Here is a 21,338-nt window from a genome sequence, read left to right on the forward strand (position 1 = left end):
TGTTCAGAGTTTGCACCCAGGCTTGACGTTCCCTGCCTCTGTCAAGTTTCCCCGGGGCTGCTAGCTTCCTGGAGAGCAGGGCTACTGTGGCTATGAGGGCTCCCTCTTTACTGGGAGTGCAGTGCAGTCTGGAGATCTTCCTTTTGTGAGCCATGCTCACTGCTCCCTAGTCAAGATCAGTTTGACAAGGGGTCAGAACTGAGAGGGAAAGGCAGAGCTCCTGAAGCAGGAAGAGCATGAAGAAGAAGCAGACTACTGTTCTGGGATGGTTGGTGTTGCCCTCTGGTTTTGGATCCATCCAAGAATTAGCACTTGTGTCCTTTTTCCCTCACCATCCCATCCCTACGGGGTCAGGTTTCACCCTATTAAATGTCTCCTTAGCATTGCAATGTGGACTCATACTGCCTGAGTAAAAGTAGGTCCATGGCCTCAGGAGACCACTCCTTTATGATTTAAATCCCATCGTAAATGAGCTTTCCACTCTATCTCATACCTTTCCATTTGGGTTTCTTTGTCTTTCAAATCCAAACATTGTTAGGTTTTTTGTGGAAAGTATGAATATGCTGGTCACACAAAAATGGTTTCCCTTTTACTCTGTAAGTTGTATAGCTCTGAGCCTGCATCTTCTCCCTACAAGTTGCCTAACTTTATATGTGGAATGGGTGGATTTTTTCCTACTGTGTAGCCCCACATTTTAATTTTTATCAATGATATAGAACATGACTTATTAATGTATATATTTTAAAACTCTATTTGTAGATATTGGGTTAAAAAGATGAGTAAAGTTGAGGCCCAGGCCTCTAGGCCTAGCTGCAGTCTAATGGAGGGGAAGAGGGGCAGATAAACACTCAGCAGTTCTAATAGAGGGTGGTATGGAAGGAGGGGATGTGAGGTGCCACCTGAGCTCCCAAGTAGAGGGGGAAGAGGAGCTAGAAAAGGTGGGGACTGTAGTGCAGTGATCCAAGGACAGGTGGGAAAGGGCATTTGGTAACAGATCCAAGATTATTATATGGGTCAAAGCAATGTTCAGGTTATTACATTATCCTGTTACCACAACTTTACATTTTTGGTGAGCTAGCGTATCATGGACATGATTTTTCTTTCCTCTTTCCCCTGCCATGTTCAATACCATATTTTTCCTTAATTTTGATATCATCTCTTTAGTTGTTGTTGAAAGTCATAATTTTAATGAAATATGTTTTTATTTCTTTTATTTACATTTTACTTTACTCGTTTTTATTTTTTCTCTGCATTTATTGCATTTCTTTTTAAATTTTAAACTAGTGTCTTTTTGCCTGTTCTTTTCCACTTAGGCTGTCATAATAGAAACTAAGTCTTGAGGCTCCTTTCAGTCTTCATAAATACATAAATAAACATGCATGCAAAAGCACATGTAAATTTGGAAGAGTCATCTAAAATCTAGCATCTAATTTAAGCTGTGCCTTAGAATACACAAGGGTGATTTCTAAAAAAAATTTTAGTCCTAAAAGAAAATCAAAGGGCACCTGATAAACTACCAATAAACTGTGCTTTGCAGAAGCTACGATGGCAGTGGAAGAGTTAAAAAAAAAAAAAATGCTGAGGAAATACCACTTAATAGCAGATCTTTGAAATGTGCTTTTTGAAAACACAAGAGCAGTTGGCAATATTAACTGTTTACCAAGCTTTCAGATTTTTAAAGCTTTCTAAGTTTTAAAAAAAAATGGAATACATTCCAGAAATTCCAACAAAGCAAAGTTGAAAGTGATTGGCCGGTATGATTGATTATTCCCTGTTGGATGTAGGTTGAAAAACATTGAAATCGCTTAAGATTTTCTTTTTAAATCCACATTTTTTTAAAAGCCAGGGAAAGAGAGGGAGGATAAAGATCTTTGTTTTTGGTGGCATGTCATGTTTGTATTGTTTTGCAAGCAGGGAGGATCTATTGCTAACTTTCTATGGGTTAAATCTGTGAGTCATGCTTTAATGCTTTACGGTAGGATTACGTCATGTGGCCCACTCTTTCTACATTAATCCTTCAATCTATCACATAAAATCAGGCCTAATTCTTCAAGTAGGAGACAGTTCTGTTCATTTGGTTGAGCATGTGTACTCTGAAAGCTTTATTTTTCTGCCTTAAAAGCTTTTTACATGAAGAAATCTCCTTAGCCACTCTAGTTCATCTGATTTTATTCAGGTCATTCCTTCAAACTCTCTTTTGACTTCTGCATCTTTTTTACCATCTCTCTTCTGAGCTTTAAGTTTGTTTTTTCTCTGGTGTGGGTGGGGAGAATCATATTTATTCTTATGCTTCAATTCTCCTTTTTTGCTAATATGGGTTTCACATTTCCAACTTCCTCAGAAAGTAGTAAATGTTTTCCTATTATCCAGAACTCAACTTCTGTGCAACCAAATTGTCCATCAACTTTCTCTCTAAAACACTCCCCTAATTTCTGTGTCCCAGTCAATGGGATGAGCTTTGTGAAAGAAAGGACTTATGTCATCTTTTAATTTCTGTAGCCTAGTACCTAGAACAGTGCCTGGCACATAGTCAATGTCTAACAATTGCTGGTTGAATGGTAAATGAGTAAGTAGTAAGTCTATACATTTCAGTGTAAGTAGAGATAAATGCAGCAGATACACTGCATTAGTTACACATTACCAAATTATCTGTGATAACCACACTTAGGATAGTCTGGTCAAACAAGTCTTAAATTCTATTGTTTTCTTAGTTAGATGAACAAGAGTACAAAGATAATTAATAAAATAGTTGTTCCTTAAAACTGCTTGTTCTTCACTTGTGTTATGAAACTCATAGTCCTATAATATGTTGACAAATTCAAGAAAATGTCTAAGGAATATTTAGCAGACAGATAGTCTTCTGTGTTTAGGAAGACACAAGGTTTCTCTTTTGGAAGGTGATATAGATTAAGTGTGAAGTATTGATGGGAATGGAGTCACATTCCCAGATGGGGGCTTTCCTGAGAGTCAATAAAATCATGAAAGGTTATCAAAGATTTGTATGATTGACTCATCTAAAAATTAAGCTTATCAAATTTCTCATTCAATTCATTCATATTAGGTTTTTTTAATGGAGGTCCTGGGGATTGAACCTAGGACCTCATATGCTAAGCATGTGCTCTACCACTGAGCTATACCACTCCCCGCCATATTGGATTTTGTAGCTAAGTTCAAAGCTCTACAGGAGATCTATTATAGTGTAGTATATCAGAAACAACAATAAGATAACATAAAAAGGATTTTGACCTTCAATTAAATTGTATTTGCATTGCTTCTCAGATAATTTTACCAGACTTCCTTGCCCTTCCAGTTATAGCTTTTCTGCTTTGCTTCCCTTCTGTCCCTCCAATTGCAGTGTGTTGTCAACTCAAGGATAGCAGTACTAATGAGGATTGTCCAGAGATAAATGATCATTTCAATCTGACTTAAAATGTTCACCTCAAAAATGTTGATATGGAAGTTAGAATTAATTAGTAAGTGACGAATGATGCTGTACCCCTGATTAGAATCGTATGTGAAACTGTCCCTGGTTTCACACTTCACATTATTATTGACAGACATATATAGAACAGTCACTGGTTTTGGCAAGACTATCCACAAAAAAAAGAAAAAAAAGAAAAAAAAACTGACTTTTTTTAAATCCAAATTTCTACTGGATAAAGTTTTGGCAACCATGTGGTCAACCATGGCATCTGATCTTCTAAAATTGTCACTTAGTGAATGTAGTGTACAAAAGCTCCCAAGGCTGTCAGGTTATGAACAGCTAAGAGATCTGAATACCCGTGAGTGGGAGGCGTATGGACATCAGCACATACCAGAGCAACTATATCATAAGTCAGGCTTGAAAGTGGAAAGGATAGATGCTCGTCAGGGGATGGATTAGGTAACTCAAGGCTGAAGCTTTAATATAAGGTGAATCATTGTGACTAAGCTATTATTTATTTCTCCCAAGTTTACTTTGCCTTTAAGGCTAGCGATTAAAAGATCTTAAAGCCTGAGAAGTAAAAGGTCTTGTAAATAAATGACGATAAAGGCTAGGAATGACAGAAGATCAGGATCTTCACATTGGATGACCACCTTGTCCCAGTCTAGAGGAGGAACTTTAGTCATAGGGAGGTGGTCCAAATCGTGTCTTTCAGAATAAAGGCTCATTGTTTTCTTCTAGAGTCAGACAATCCAAAGTTTGGATTCCAGTTCCACCACTGACTTATTGTGAGACATCAGGCAGGTTACTTTACTTCTATGTGAATAAGTTTAATCCAATAAGTTTAATAGCAGTATCTACCTCATAGGTAATGCCTGTAAATCAGTTGGTGTCAGCACAAAGAGCTGAAGACTTCTCATCATGATGATGGTGGGTCATATGACTCCAGGGGCTGACTTAGATGCCTGGGATTAGAGAAACCTAATGTGTCTGAGCTACGAGGAGACAGGCATAGAGGAGTGTTTGTGCTTCTGGTCTAGCAGGGTGGGGCTCAGTAAGACAGCCAGGGAAAGAGAATGGCAACATTCTATGAGGAGTGAAAGTGGATTAGGGTCAAGGCAGAACAAAAAGATTCCAAAGACAACCATTGCTTTGTGTGCTTTAGCAAAACTCCATTTATTTTAGTTGAGGCTAAACTCTGAAGAGTTTAAGCCTAGCTCTGATGATAAGAAGTCCTGGCACAGTACTGCTTTCCTATCTCAAAAGAAAGGGCCTAGGACTTTCACAGGTGTAAGCTGCTGTCGCAGCACCTCCATCTCATTAGCCTACCACTGTGTCCAGGGAACAAGGCAGAGTAGGAAGTGCCTTTGTGCAGGAAACACAGTGTTGTGGGTATCCTGCAAGGTCACTCTCATTTCCAGGCAGTTCTCCAATGTAATATTCAAATGATAGGAGAGTGGAAAATAGTTTAAATTGACTAGTTGAGAAGGCTTTGAATTAACACTGAGTCTTGGTGTAGTCACCTTGCTTGGAAGTCATATAATCCTTTAACTCTTTAGCTCATTTATTCATCAAGCTTACTTTAACCATCTGCTAGACTAGACACTGTTTTTTATGGGAAGAACTCAGAAACATGGAAGAACAGAGTAGTTATGATCTGGAGTACACGTACTATAAGGGAAGTCTGAAGGAGCCATGGAAGTACCTTTGCTGCCAGGGAAGTCTCTTCGGTGGAAGGGGCATTTGACTTAGGACTTGAAAGATCATTGAAGTTTGCCAGATGGGAAGAGGTATCTTGAGCAGGGGGTAGCATGTGAAAATGTACGTGATCATACGGCCAGTCTCAGGAATTGAACAAGGGACCACAGGGAACAAACAGCTTTTCAAGCAGAACTGTGACATCTGATGTGCTTTAGCGGGGAGATGTCTCTGAGAACAGTATTCAGGATGGATCTGGAGAGGAGACTAAACACTAGAAGGAAGAAAGGTGTGAGGGCTTAAATACAGTAGCATCAAAAGGATTGGAGAGAAGACACTGCATGGGAGAGAGTTCTGTTGTAAAATGATAGGGTCAGTTGTTTGGCAATGTTGAGTGAGGTTGGAGCATCCTGAGGGAGAAACTGAGGATGACCCTGAGGGGTCTAACTTTGTAAACAATAGAAGGTCATGTAGCTGGTATCAGAACAAAGGAGGCAGAGCAGGTTCTGGTTTGAGGTGGGGATGACTGCGCGGATACGAGTAAGGTTATGTTATAGATCTGAGCGGGAAATTCCAGTGGAAATTTAGGCAAGCAGTTGTGAATGTGGAGAAATACTAGGTAGTAACTGAAAGTACAGGCTTGGAATCAGAGCCTGAATTAAAATTTCAGCTCTACCTCTTTTAGACCATGTGATCCTGGGAGAGCTGTTTATCTCCTTGGGTTTTTTCTTCATTTGATCTTTACTACCAGACAAAATGAAATTAATATTCCCACATTTATTACAGTTTTGTTTTCAATTGCCTGATGTCTATTTGTTTGGGTTTGTTTTTTGTTGTTGTTGTTGTTTTTGACACTTTTTTAAAGGTTTGTTTCTCTTAAACAACCTGAATGTTTTGGGTTTTGGCCTGGTGTAAAAGTCTCAATCTTAACAAACAGGCTTAGTTTTATTCCCTTTAGCTTACTTTTTAAACTTTGTTTTTTTTCCTTTTTTATGGTAGGGGTAGGTTGATGGTGTGGAAGTTGTAAGGGTTAGTTTGATGCAAGTATTGTGTTTCCCTGTAATAATTTGGAAGTTGTGCTATAATTTTTCGTACTGTTAGTGGTTACATTTTCATCCCCATTTCTTGATTATTAAATAAAATTTAATTAGTATTTCCAACAGAGATGCTCTTATTTTTCATTCCACAGCCCCCTTCCAATGGTTGGTGAACCAGCTTAAGCCATTAGATTCCTTTTTCTTTAATTAATATTTAGCATACAAAAAAATTAATGACATGAAGATGAAATTTAAGTGTAAGTAATCACAATAATTGTTAAGATAAAGGACAAAGATTAAAATTTTAGCACTTAAAATCAAAACAAAAGGAAACTTAATTGTAATCCCATATATGTCCTCAAAGGTAAAAACAATTTAGTCATGGAAATTAACTGAAAAATGTCTTGGCAAACATTTTGTACACATTCTCTAAACTGAAAGTCAGAGAGATTAGCTTATTTTTCCAAGGTCACACAGAATTAGGGGCAGAATCAAGACCCCAACTCTCAGAGATTATCACTTGTCATTTACTGACTGACTGGTCGTGATGTTATCAGCTATACTGGTAGCCAGTGTTACCAGTAACTTATTCATATCCTTCCATATCTTAGTAAGAAACTAAGACAACAGCTGTGTATATTTCAGCGGTTAAGTGTTAGCATTGCTCTATTCTCTGAGTGTCATGTCTTTCTTTCCCTCATATAGTAAAACACATACTCTCCCCCACACTGATGTAACCCTGTTCAGAAGGACCAAGCTGGGCTCTGGTAAGGTTCAGTTTCTGATGAGAGCGCTGTTCCTGGCTTGCAGATGGCCCCTTTCTTCTCACGTGCTCTCTCCTCTGAGCATGAAGAGAGGAAGAGTGAGCTCTCTGGTATCTCTTTTTAGAAGGATAGTAATTTTATAGGATTAGGTCTCTACCCTTATGACCTCATTTAACCATGATTATTTCCTGAAGGCTGTATCTCCAAATACAGTCCCCTTGGGCATTAGGGCTTCAGCATATGAATGGGGGGGAGGTGCAGGGCACACAGTTCAGTCCACCACAATTGTTGATTTTTTTTCCCTTGTGTTCAAAAGCCTCATTTTTAATGAGAAAATACAAAACTTTGATATTATCTATCATCCACAGGGAATATTTTAAATAACTAAACCTCTCAGGATAAATTAACTTTCAATTATTATTAAAATATTGAGATGTTTTATGTGTTATCCTTCAGTTTAGAAGGTCACGTGGTCTGTACTAGGTAGTGATCCTGGCACTCACTAGCACACTGCAATAATATGAGAGTATTGTTTGCTGTTTCACCATTGTTTGCGTACTCTCTGTATGACTATTTAAAGACGACAGTTGTTTAAGAAGGCACTGTAATAGGATCTCCACTTCCTGGTAGAAAATAGAAGTGGAACTCAAGAGTTTGATAAATATTCTTCCTTTAAAAGGTTATTTGAGATAAAACTAAGTATTGTTTTAATAATGTCTAGCCCTGTAGTGATTTATACCACAACCTTAAGAAGTACCCTTAATTTTCTGAATTGGAATTATGTAATATGATGATAAATTTAGCAATAATAGTTCATATTGAAGTGCAAAGAACTATTCTAACAATGTTAGGTGTAATTATTCTTCTAAGCCTCACAGTAAATCTGTGAGAAGTTCCTATATTTAGCCACAATTCACCCTGACAGAAGTGAGGCATAAGAAGGTTAAGTCATTTGCCTTAGACCACACAGTCATGGGTGAATGAATCAAGAAGCAGCTCTCAGTGAATCAGGAAGTAATTGTTACCACCCTTGGTTATATACAAGTTGTGAAAAACAGGATGATGGGTGCAAAAAGGGAAAAAAAGGATCTTTGCTACATGGAAATCAGAATATAAGAAATGCTAAATTTGTGGTGGGTGTCATAAGAGCAGCAGTGAGCCCTGGCAGGGACGAAGCTCCTGGAGAAGACCTCACAGGCAGTGTTCCTCCAGAAGCCATCAGTAGATCACTTGGGACCAGGATCACTTGGGAGGTTTGTTTAAAATGCAGATTGCTGGGCCCACCCTAGAAGTAGTAAGCATGAATGAGGGTTAGAGCCCAGCTCTGTGTTTTTATGAGGCTGCTGCCTTAAAGGATAGATCTGTTTGGATGAAAAAGGATGGCAGCTTTCCCAGCAAGGCAACAACAGGGGCAGAGAGGCGGAGAAGCATGGTTTGTTTGGGAAGTGTAGGAAGGAGAAAGATCTGTGGAGAGCAGGAAGAGGCTGTTTTGGAGAGCAATGCAGAATAAGACCAAATAAAGTTATTAAGGCCATGTTGAGGTAGGACTTGAGAAATCAGGGAGTTTCAATTTCATGTGGAAATAATCACAGATACTCATGAACAAGAATGTAGCCTGATGAAAAATGTCATATAACACGTTGATGGCAATGTCACCCAAATCTGGGTGACAGTTGTGTTTCCTCAGGGGCATCCAATCCACAGTGGGCAATCAATGCATTAAGGAAAATCTGTGAATGAGTAAACTCTTATTTTACAAATTTTACCTTACCAGCTTTTTTTTTTTTTTTAACATTTCTGAGTATTTCCTAAAAATATTTATTTCTTATTTTGTCTTTTTGGCTTCTGGATCTCTTGTAGGAAAGGAATATGTTACACTCATAAATGTCTTCAAAGACCTCTGAAGTTATTCTCAAAATGGGGTGTCAAAGTCAAAGACTATGTAGTGTGAGAGCTAAGAGTGAAGACAGCCGTGTCATCCTGCATATCTCTAGGTTTCACGGTTCAGATCTGTTTCTTTTTTCTGCCTCTGACCCTCCTGTTTTGTTGGTACAAGCATAAATTGCTATGGCCTCCACAGGAGACAGTAGGGCGCTATCTATCAAATTTTAAAATTGAGCAATTCTGCTTCTATATAGATATACTGACACCTCTATGCAGAGATTTATAACAGTACAGTGATGTTCAAGGTCTGGATTGATCAAATACTGAAAGCAGCTTAGATAGTCAATGAATATCTGGTTATATAAAATAGGCAATGAAATATATAGTCACTAAAAAGATTGTTAGTTTCACGTTGGTATAGAAAGACCTCTAGGATATATTTTCAGTGAAAAAAGCAAGATGCAGAGCAGGAGGTGTGTTGTGCTACAGTATGTGTGTTATTTATTTATAGAGATGGAGGTGGAATATAAGAGGGTCTAAGGTTAGAGGAAAACCTCCCTCTCATCTTTTAATATTTTGTACCACTTAAGCTTTGACAAAGTCCGTTACTGTAAATCTGCCTTCTAAAGTGAATCAAAATGTACATTATCATTAAAAGCCTGCCAGTAAGATATTCTCACATAGAAAATTCAGGAAGTGTCATGTGCACGAGTGTGTGTGATCAAAGTAAATGCATCTTAAGACAGTGTTAGAATTGTGTTCCATGTCTGTTACTTCTTTCCTCCAGTTTTATTGAGATATAATCAATATAGAGCACTGTATATGTTTAAGGTGTGCAGTATAATGATTTGACTTACACACGTGATGAAATGGTTACCACAGTAAGTTTAGTGAACATCATCATCTCATATAGACACAAAATTAAAGGAATAGGAAAAATATTTTTTCCTTGTGATGAGAGCTCTTAGGATTTATTCTCTCAACAACATTTATATATAATATACTGCATTGTTAATTATATTTATCATGTTGTATATTACATCCCTAGTACTTATCTTATAACTGGATGTGTGTGCCTTTTGACTGCCTTCATCCAGTTCCCCCTCCCACCACCTTCTGCCTCTGGTAACCACAAATCTGATCTTTTTCAATGAGTTTGTATGTTTTTTTGTTTGATTTTGAAGTATAAATGACCTATAACACCAGTTAGTCCCTGTTGCACAATATAGTGATTAGATATTTCTGTGCATTTCAAAATGATCACCATGATAAGTCTGGTTACTGTCTGTCACCATACAAAGATACTACATAATTACTGACTATATTCTCCACTCTGTACATTTCATACCCATGACTCATTTATTTTGCAGCTGAAAGTTTGTACCTCTTAATCTCCCTCACCTATTTTTCTCCTCCCCCCCCCCCACGTCCCTCTGGCAGCCACCTGTTTTTTTTTTTTTTTGTATCCATGACTTTTTCTGTTTGGTTCTGTTTGTTCATTGGTTTTTTTAGATTCAACCTATAAGTGAAATCATACAGTATTTGCTTTTCTCTGTCTAACTTATTTCACTTTTCATAATACTCTCTAGGTCCATCCATGTTGTCACAAATGGCAAGATTTCATTCTTTTTTATGACTGAGTAATATTCCATTGTCTGTGTATTCCCTTCTTCTTTATCCTTTCATCTATTGATGGGCATTTAGGTTGCTTCCATGTCTTGGTTGTTGTGAATAATGCTGTCCATCTGTTACTTTTAATATGTGTTCTCAGACACATCAATCATTTCATTCAGTCATTCAGTAAATATTTATTGTGCACATACTATGTGCTTTTACTTAAAGTAAACTTTTACTTGGGCCTGAGAATTTCTTTAAAACCATGGGCTTTTAAAATTAGAAAGAAGGAACCTTGAAGATCAATTTCTTCCTGTTTTAGGCAAAAGAAACCTGAAATCCAAATAAACTTGTCCAGGTCTCACCATGTGTTAGCAGCAGAGCTGCTGGGAGAACCCAGACCTCCCACATGCCCGTCCCCAGTTCTCTGTGTGCACCACCCTGAGCGATGTCAGAGGACCAACTCACCTTGGGTTTTCCTCAGCCTTTTCTTTCCATGAAAGTAAAGTCAGTTCAGATCCCTTTCAGCAGATTTGGCTCCTCAAATGAATATTTCCGGAAAGATTTAATTGGTAGCAAAGATATAGAATCTCTAATATTAAATATTTAGAGGAAACCAAATGTTCTGAATTTTATTTTTTTCTCTTAAAAAGTAGCATTTTAATTTATATACTATGTACTGTCCTCAAAATTTATGCTATATGTTTTGTTTGGATACTTTTGCCTATAATGTTAATCACTCATATTAAAAATGTGTTTGGTTGTCATGGCTGAAGAAGCATCATATTAAAAAAATAGTTTTGTGGCGTATACTTTTCCCTAAAGTGAGGAAGGAGCATGCATATGTAAAGAAGAGAGGAAGGAAGCATTCCATTACTGAACAGCATTTTTTGAATTGTATGTTTTCACTCAGATCTCAATATTAAGTCGCCCATAACTAGGTTATGAGCATGTCCGACACAAGGTCAGTTGCTTATTTGGTCCCTCACATCCTTCTGCTGACTCAGTGTGACACACCCGTGAGGCATATCTTTCATCAACTATCAGTCTTTCAGATTCTCACCCAAATCCTTTTTAATACTTACCGAACCAATGCTACGATGGAACAAATGAAGTCACTGACTTTCGCTGTGGAGTTTGTCACATTCTTTAATAAGAGAGACAGATGGTGCTACTGTTGGGCTTGAGGGCATCATTTCCATATTAGCACTGAGACCAGAGCGTGTGATGTAGGCTTTCTTCTCCAGTAATAATGAACCAGACTAGAGGGTTTTTCCAGTTCCCAACGAGTCGAATTCAGTGCATCTTTTTCGGCCTCATTGTTTGCATATTAAATTATACTAAAAATTACCAGTAGTACTTTTTCCCTGAAAATATAAGGAAAGCAAAGGCCATGGTTGCTTCATAGAAACCAGGGAATCCCTCCATGTGTGTTAGATGCAGGCCACTTACACAGCCCTGACTGTTCAAGTTTTCAACCTGCCTGTGTTTGGTTTCCCTCCTTTCTCTTGCTGAAGCTGCGAGAGAAGTCATCTGGTTGGAGAGAGAAGAGCGAGCCAGGCAGCACTATGAAAAGCACCTGGAGGAGCGGAGGAAGAAGTTAGAGGAGCAGAGGCTGAAGGAAGAACGGAGGAGGGCTGCTGTGGAGGAGAAGCGGAGGCAGAGGCTCGAGGAGGACAAGGTGAGATGCTCGGGAAAGGGCCGCGGGCTTGTCTGTTCCAGAAACGCAGCACGTTTACTGTGAAGCTCTCCATTCAGGTGCTGGGATGCGCAGCAGGAAGCTTCAGAGGCAGCAGCTTTACGGATAGTCAGTTTCTAGGGGAGGTTGTGGCATGGAAATCAGATTGAGAATCGTATGGTTGTTGTCGCCACAGAAACTTTAAAAGCCCATTTCTCTGGCCTAGGTCTGTAACTTACTTTTGTTTACTTCATCTATACTGAAGTGTAAGACTGCTCCCAGGAACTGGATTTCTGGAGGGCTTTACCTTTTACATTTTCGCATAGATTATCTCATTTAACTCTTACTCAGCCCTCAAGTAAGTGTTACCAGTTTTTGTGAAAGTAGAAGTGTAGACTCGGAATCAGTAAGTTACATAAAGTCATACAATTCATTAAGTTGTGCGGTCAGGATTACTCACATCCTCAGATTCCTAAATGTCGTTTTTAAGATACAGTACCGCATGCGTCAAACATCTGTCTGAGCTAAGACCTGCACCACCAGACTCATGTGAGTTGATGAAACCATCACACTCCCAGTAGTAATAATAACGGTCATTTATTGAAGTACCTGCTGTCTGCCAAGGGCTTTATCGACTGGAACTTAATAATGTCAATAACCTCCCCTCCCCAGGTTAATATTACTCTCACATTAAGGTGTAGGACTTAGGAGATAGATCAGGAGTACTAAGGTTGAAATCTAAGCAACACCTCTTAATCCTCAACCAGCAAGGCTGACTAATCGTCAGCCCCTCTGTTCCATTTAAGGAACGCCATGAAGCTGTTGTACGACGTACGATGGAAAGGAGCCAGAAGCCAAAACAGAAGCATAACCGGTGGTCCTGGGGAGGTGCTCTCCATGGGAGCCCCAGCATCCACAGTGCAGGTAAGTAGACAGCAGCTGCTTTCAGAAACGACTATTTTTTTTTTCCTGCACAGTGAAAGTCTCACTTGCTTCTTTATTCTAAGTCTATATTTGCAAAACAAAAATCCTGCAGAAATAATTAAACTACAATTAAATGTTGCTTCTACTGTTTGAGGATAAGAGGGTGATGGAGGTAAGAAGATAAGGTCCCCTCCCTCCACATGGGCTGCTTTTCTCATTTGTTACAAAACTCTTTAAAAAAACAGAAATCTCTGCAGTGTTTCTAAATAAATAGCTAGTTTCAGCTCTATGTTATTATAAGTAATTGATTTGTATAGGGGTTTCAGGACGATGGAATAGATTAACCCGTTTTGTCTCTGTCTCTGTAGGAGTCATAGCAATATTGACGATCAGAACCAATACCATGAGCTTATGTATCCTGACCCTAAAGTGTATGCAACACTCAGGCTCAGTGAGAGGAAGTGCAGATTTCTGAAGCTAGAAATAATTGTGGATGTCAAAGCGATTCCCTTGTTCTTAAATGGACATAAAATCATACTGAAATTTGGACTTAGAAAAAGGCTTTACTTTTGTACTGTAAATTCAATATGCCTTGGATTTTATATAGTGTGTCAGTTCTTTTTCATTTGTGTGAGTCTAATAAACTTTTTTTTTTTAATTTACTTTGAAAAGTCATTGTCTTACATTCTGTCCCCAGGTGGTTTTGTTGAATCATCATTCACCTTTCTCGATTTAGCAGGCCTGGACCACCACTTCACAACTTTTGGTGGTACTAGAAAACCTGGTACAGACATCCTTGTGATTTGCCGATTGCCTGACCTGTAGCTAGCTCCTCAGACCTAGGGCCAGCTCATCAGTAGCTGAACCATCACCACCTTAGTCATAACGCATGCTTACTGTCCTGCTGCGTAGACCTAGATCTGGGATACTGCACAGTGTTTCTCAAGTGTTGATAATGTAACTCGGGTAACTTAAAGGTATGGAAATAAAATAATTACATGTGATATGTTTACTTTCTCTTTAAAGGATCATTTTGGATAAAACCTTAAAAAATGGTTTTTTGCTGATAAATCACCTGGGATCAAAGTACATCTGGTTTGTCTTTATCCACCCAACCCCACCCCGCAGTCAGTGTAGCTATTAACACTTTCAGTTTTCACCTAAGACTATGGATTTTTGTTTGTTTGCTCTTCTCTTTCACTCCTAATGTTCAGTGTATCTTCTGTAACCCTTCATTTAATAAAAATCTAAATGTATTATTGCCACAACTTTCTTTCCTATGCAGTGAACCATATTTGAAAGCACCCCTGCCTCAGCTCTTCATGACCCCTTGGTGTTTGAGGTGGGGCGCATATCAAATCTGGGATCACAAGGATCACTTACATGTGATATTCCATTCTAGGGATGGTTTTGCATATGTGTTTCATGCAAAAAAGCTGTCAAGGTGTATATTTTTATAAACTTACATATTTTTCTTTTACTTGGCTTCATATTTTACATGTGTATGTTACACATGTAAATCTGCTAAAGATTTTCAAACATTTCTGAGGGGAAATAAAGTTACTTAACTTTAATTCTTGTCTTCCATGCTCAGAATTTAACATATGATCTTTGTTGTTGCCACTTAGAGCAAGAGAAACCAACGTTGTATTTGTGAGCTGTTGGATAAAATCCATTTTATAAGAACTGTGAACTAGAAGAAATTGCCCCTATACTAGAACAGAGAAGTTTGAAAATAATGGGAATTTGCCAAAATTCTCAAAGGTCAAAATGATCTGCTGTGGTCCTAAGAGCAGTGACCGGGTCTTACTCATTTTGAGTACCCCTTACTTCACAGCAATGCCTAACTTGTGGTAGGTACTCAGTATTTATTTTTACCAACAAACAGATCCTAAAAATTAAATTTAATCCAGAGTAAATTAGTGTGTTGTCTGACTGCCCGCACATCAACTAGCGCTGCTTTGTAAAACTTCATACTTTTTAAACTGATTCTTCATAAATCCTTTTGTGTGTTTGTGTTTTACTCAGAGAGAAGATAAGAGATTAACCATTCTTATGTGTTAAGTAATATAATAAATAAATACATATACTATACCTCCATATAGGTCTGCATGTAGACACAATTTTTCCCTCAGAGCTTAACATACAAAGCAATATCAGAAAATGTATTGCTATGAAATCTCCTGGAAATGACTTTCATTATCTTTCCTTGTGCCCTTGAACCTAACGTTTTATCACTGAGATATTCCTTTTGACAGTTTTACCTTAAATCTTTTCTTTATGTTAGCATTGCCCTAAAAGCCCATCAGTTCAGTGTAAATTTGAGTCACAGAAACATTGTTTGGTTATTTTTCTTTTAATAATTAAAGTGCTTCATGTAATTCAATAGTACTTCAATAAATTTTTTAAAAATTTAATTAAATGGCTTCAATCATAAAAACGAGTCCTTATAGAAGATAGGAATATCTGATGTTGGTGGAAGGCTTGCTTATCCCCTGTAATAATGACCAAAAATGGTTATTCTGTGGGGGAAAGTTTAAAACTTTTACTACCAGGGTTAGACCAATGGGAACTAGGTTTGAAGGCCTCTCTCACAAGGAATATTTTGGTTTGTTTTCAGTTTTAGAGGAAGTTAACAATAGAAAATAAAACAAGATATGGCAAAATCCCTATAACTTTGACTCTTGAAGGTCAGAACATCTCCCTGCCTCCTAGGTAAATATAAGGATGAAATGTTTAGACTTTTATTATATGCAGTTTTATTCAGGGAACACGATGCATGCTAGTGAGCTTGGTTACAGTTACAGCTTGGTTCCACTGCACAGAGAAACTATCAGAGCTGAGTTTTATCTTTACACAGCTATTATTTCTCTTCTGACTTGAACTTTAAGAATTACTCAAAAATTATCCAACAGCAGTAAGAATATTATTAATAAACTTAAAGAGAAGGAATTCTGATTTTCTTTTTATTGCCACCAGTTTTGTTAGGCAAGTTTATAGGCTAATTCAACATCTTTAAACTACACTAAACTTTGTGTTATAGGCACAGAGGTGTGGTTATTAGTCGACTTTTAAAAAGAAATGAGTAACAGAGTCACAGACGTAGAAAACAAACTGACGGTTAACGGGGAAAAAGGGGTGGGAAGGGATAAAATAGGAGTTTGATTTGTAGAACTAACTACTATATATAAAATAGATAAATAACAAGTTTCTACTATATAACATAGGGAACTATATTCAATATCTTGTAAACTATAATGAAAAAGAATATGAAAATGAATGTATGTATATATATGACTGAAACATCATGCTGTACACCAGAAATTGACACAACATTGTAAACTGACATACTTCAATTAAAAAAAAAAAAACCACAAATATTTATCATACTAGTGTTTCGTTCCCTAATATTTAATTGCTTAATTTCCCAAAGGAAAAAAATTTTTAATAAAAAAAGGAAAAAGAAATGCTGTAGGAGCCATCCTTTCCACACCTTAAGTATTTCTTTTACTTTCTTCTTAATCTGTATTTCTATGATGAACTTTAATGACCTGGGTAAAATGACTCTACAAGCAAAGATACCAGCAAATGCACACAACCTAGTGTTCTTTTCATTCTAGTGTTTGCGTCCTATCTTACCAGCACTGTTGCTACCCCATTCTTCCCACTTTGGGAAATGATGCAGGCATTCACTTTTATGGGCTGTTTTGTTGTCGTTGTTTTGCTTCACAGTCTGCCTCCGTTATTTTCGTTGCCCTCTGCTGGCTTTCCTTTGATCTTCCTCCATTTGTCTGATGAGCAGAGTAGCTACTTTATCCTATGAGGAAAATGAATATTATTTCTTGCTTTTAAGTTACCTTTACAATGTCCACTTAGAAAACTGTGCTGTAGTAAAGATCTAGTAATAGAGCTGAAAGCATCCAATCCTAGTTTTTCCTTCCATCAGTGAACTAGGAAATTTGCAATCCTGCATGCTGGCTGTCAATTAGCATTATCTCATTTGTTTTAGATCCAGACAGGCGGTCAGTTTCCACCATGAATCTTTCGAAACATGTTGATCCGGTCATTAGCAAGCGGCTCTCCTCTTCATCTGCAACTTTACTAAATTCTCCAGATAGAGGTACAGTCAAAAGGAAAACAAAAAAAGTGTTCTGTTATTTACTTAATGCTTTTTTTTTCCGGATGTTTACAGATAAAAATAAGCATCTGAAGTTGCTTTCCCTACGTTTCTTAAATAGGAAGAAAAAACTTCAGAGTAAAAAAGCAATAAACGTCTGAGCAGCATTTTCCTTGCGACAAGAACATTTCTCATTTTAGAACTTGGCTGAATGGTTGCATTTAGCAGTGATGGAAGCGGTGCTTCTCTCAAGTTTTTAGTACATGAGTTTACAGCTCCAGAAATCACCCACTTATCCACCAACATGCAAATAATCTTTGTTATGAACATTTATTTTACTTCAATCAGATTGTCTTTGACTTTCCACCTGTACTTGGGGAATTCCAGGCTTTAACTTTCTAAAAAACCTTTTTAAATGATTCATGTTGGTAGATTTCATTTTACTCATTTATTTCCCCTTTAACCAAACCTTTCTTACTGCATTTCTTGTGTGCATGAGTGATTGGTTTTTTGGTGTCCATTCATTTAAAAGGATTTGGCCTAACTTCAAGAATATCATCATTTAAGCCTCCTGAGTATTTTAATATTCATAGTCCTCCAATTAACATTTTATTTGACTTTTGAGTTTTATTCATCCCATGGATTTACAGTACATGAATGTTGAGTTATTTATAAAATGAAAGTTTTATTTTACATATTTATAGAATGAAAAATCAAGCATTTAAGATGTTACTTGTTTTACATAACTAAAATGATTTTAAATTTAAAAAACCAAAGAATTATTATGCAATATAAAAACATATACTCTTCAAAAGTAACAAATTATGGTTACTTTAAGTGCTTTATTAAGAAACTGATTGGTTTTGAAGTGTTTATAGTCTTTAAAAAGAATGTAGTGTGCATGTTCTATATGTGTGTATGTGTATTTGTATATTTTGTATTGTATAAAAGTTATGGTGTCATTGTAATGTACAATATAATGTGTTCATGTTATAACTAATCTCTTAAAGCAGTAAATGTTTGAACAACTTCCTATTCTTGTCTTTTAACCTAATCTTTTTTTAACCTAATTTGCATAAATCATCAATATGAGACGTGTAGTCAAACTAGGGTCCTTTTATATATTAGAAAAAAGTTTTATCAGTTAGAGTTCCTTTCTTAAGTAGCATTTATTTTCAAACTCATTCCCTTAATATAATGTAAAATATAGCATGTGATTGCTGTTCTTACAGTTGCCTATTCAAGTTTCTTTGGAATCGGTCACTTACTCAGCACTTGAATTTTATATTTTCCTGAACCTGGATCTCAGGCAAACTATAATTGGGACTTAAGTAATTTTCAGTTAAACCTTGCTTATTGCCTCCTGCAGTCCCATAGCTGAAACTGGGGCAAGGATGGAGTGACGAAATGGGCAATAAACCAAACAGGGTCCTATCGACACTTCTGTGGAATGACAGTGCTGTGTCACCTAGAAATAAGATGTTATGTAGATTCTTCATGATACTATCTGACTGGATATCCTTAAGTAATTGGATCTTAAAACTGGGAAAAATTTGTTGGCTCTATTACCCATTTGGGGTAATAGAGTCTCTAAGAGGCGAAGGGCCTGACTTACCCTCCAGGGTAATTGCTGGACAGCAGGGACCAGGACAGAGATCGCCAGATCCTAACCCATATTGTTGCCAAGCTGCATCTTCAGTTCTTTCCTTCATGGATGTCCTTCCTTAGCTCAGTCCTAATTCCCTGCCTTCTTCCTTTGGTGAGGTTAGGGGTCAAGGGCAGCTCAATAAGCAGTTCATAGCTGGGGCCAGGAAATTGCCCCTTGAATCATGGCACAGACCTATAAAATCAAATACTCAGCTGGACTAATAGGATAATGGGGAGAGCACTAAATCTGGGGTTCCACTTCTCCACCCCCTTATCAAAAGAACTGGGAACGAGTTCTGGGTTTGACTGGTGAGGTCAGCCTGGAAGGAAGATCGGCTTCATCCAGGGGCTTCTACATGGTCCAGGAAGCAATTTTTTTAAGTTAGGCAAAGCCCTCAGCACAGCAAGAGGGCTCTGTCTTTTAATGAGAATAGAAGTCTTCTGAATTTGGACTTCTTAATATAGAGATTTAAGTGATTTAGTTAGTATAATGTCTTTTCTGCTACCTATTTTTAAATTTGATTATGCTTTATTATCAAAGTAGAAAGCATTCTTATCAAATTATTAGAAGCTTTACAGACAGATCTTTAGAGAGTATACACCATTACTAGACTGAGCTTTCTCAGCCTTACAGCACAGGCCTTAAAGCTGATATTAAATTGAAACTCAGATACTATCAAAGTTGACATTCAGCTGGAATGCTCTACTAGTTATTAAAAATCTGAACTATTTCCATACCAGCTGGTAAATACCCACTTCACCGAGCTGAGCTTCCCCAGGTGCTGCAGAGCTAGTGACTGGTATCTGTTAGCTCTGTGCCTTACTCCACCAGCATTTACATATTTTGATTATCACACTTGAATATAGTGTCGCATAGACTGATAAAATGACCAAAGTTATAGGAAACCTGATTAACAAAGATTTCTATCATTGCTGCAACAGATAGAATATTGCCACTGGAAATTTTTACATTAAAATGTGTATTTTTTATTATGTTACACTACCTGCTTAACTAGCTTTTTTTCTCAAGGAATAAGAATAGGGAATTTGAAAAAAAGTAAGACATTAGCTATTCTTTGCTAGGAAAATTAGTCCATACATTTTTTTCCCAGAATCTAGATTAGAGGACAGGGGTAGTGGACCTAAAGCTCAATTCTTCCCACATGTTCTGTTTGACCTGAGCAGGGTTTTTTTGTTTTGTTGTTTTGTCATTTTGTTTCCTATTTTAATTTGAATTAATTGCCATCATATGAAAAAAATGGAAGATTTCATATAACATTAAGGTTTCCAACTTTTAATGAAAAGTCAGGATCTGGCAACTCTTGCCTGATTTCTGTATGGCCCCCATCATCCAGAACTGAATAGTGATCCTGTTTATGGAGGAACAGGGTGGTGCAAATATGTATAATGTTTGGTTGCCTCCCTGCGCTGGATGATCTATTATGGGAATTATCAATATCTCATTTCAGTGTTTCAGTAGGATCAGCACTATAGGTTAGTTTCATGAGAATTAATATGTCTTCCTTCATGAGCTCATCATCTTAAGATCAGGCCCTTTTAGGTGAAAAAAGAAGAAAACAAAACAGCTAACTAACTAACTCTCCTGTATTAACCTTTACTAAAAAGTTATCTTATGGAAGAGGTCTATTTCTCTCTTCCTCGGGGCATAGTTCTGAATGTGGTAGAAGTGGAAACACGTTTCTCCTGGTAAAACCTTTCACTCACAGTTTCAGAATTACAAAGCAAATCTCTTCAGATTTGCTTTAAACCCAAGTCAAAGAGGGTTTTAATTTTCTTTATTTGAGGCACATTCTTTGGTTGATGCCTTAAAGACCAACAGAAATAAAGTAATTGCACTTCTTAATAAAGGAGGAAAAAAGACATGTCATATCAATGATAAACCGTCTCTGCAGTTCTAAGCCAGTCATCCTACAGAGTTGAAGAAAAGGAAGTATTTACCTCTTCTCCCCTTGATCATCTACTGAAAATACAGTTCTGTTGAAGATTTTAACTTAATCCTAATCACCTTTCCCCACTAATTTCTCTGAATGTATTCTAATTTTAGATTACATTCTGTTGTTGGTACACATACACACACACACACACATCGCCATACCGCAGTTTGTAATAGCACCTATCCTATTGTGCGTGCTACTGTGTAACTATTACATTAGTTTTTATAATAGATATTTTTATTTATGTCTTAATATCAGCAGGTAAGATTTAGTTGGATCATTGAAGACTCTCCCAATGAACTGAAAATCTAGTAAACAATTCACTGATTCTTAAATTTACCAGAGCCTTGATTGAAATAGCTACTCTTTTAAAATAAAGTCACGTATTTAAAGTACTCGTTGGAGGTTGGTACTTCCTTTCAAATAGGAGCAGATATTTTCTGTAACAACCTCTAACATCAGATGGCTTCCATTAACTAAAACTTATTTTCTAGAATTTAAATGTCATTTCTTTAAAATATAACACATAACATATAAAAATTATTATAAGAACAGTTATTCCAGAGGCCAGAGGACTTGCACCTGCTGCTTTTGGT

At 37.2% G+C, this 21,338-nt stretch overlaps 1 protein-coding gene across 5 annotated transcripts in view; it reads left to right on the forward strand.

The window, feature by feature from the left end:
- The window catches only part of MAP7 (microtubule associated protein 7), a 154,236-nt gene that overhangs the window by 102,069 nt on the left and 30,829 nt on the right, over window positions 1–21,338 (forward strand). For 3 of the 5 annotated variants that reach the window (XM_074368293.1, XM_074368291.1, XM_010965625.3), the window contains exons 4-6: window positions 11,939–12,102; window positions 12,906–13,023; window positions 17,033–17,143. In XM_074368293.1, the coding sequence (XP_074224394.1) occupies window positions 11,939–12,102; window positions 12,906–13,023; window positions 17,033–17,143 (393 nt within the window). Of the gene's footprint in view, window positions 1–11,938; window positions 12,103–12,905; window positions 13,024–13,608; window positions 14,877–17,032; window positions 17,144–21,338 lie in introns of those variants that run through there. The other 2 variants (XM_074368292.1, XM_074368294.1) reach the window with 2 other exon arrangements.

Source organism: Camelus bactrianus, chromosome 8, assembly GCF_048773025.1.
Source record: "Camelus bactrianus isolate YW-2024 breed Bactrian camel chromosome 8, ASM4877302v1, whole genome shotgun sequence".
NCBI lineage: Eukaryota > Metazoa > Chordata > Mammalia > Artiodactyla > Camelidae > Camelus > Camelus bactrianus.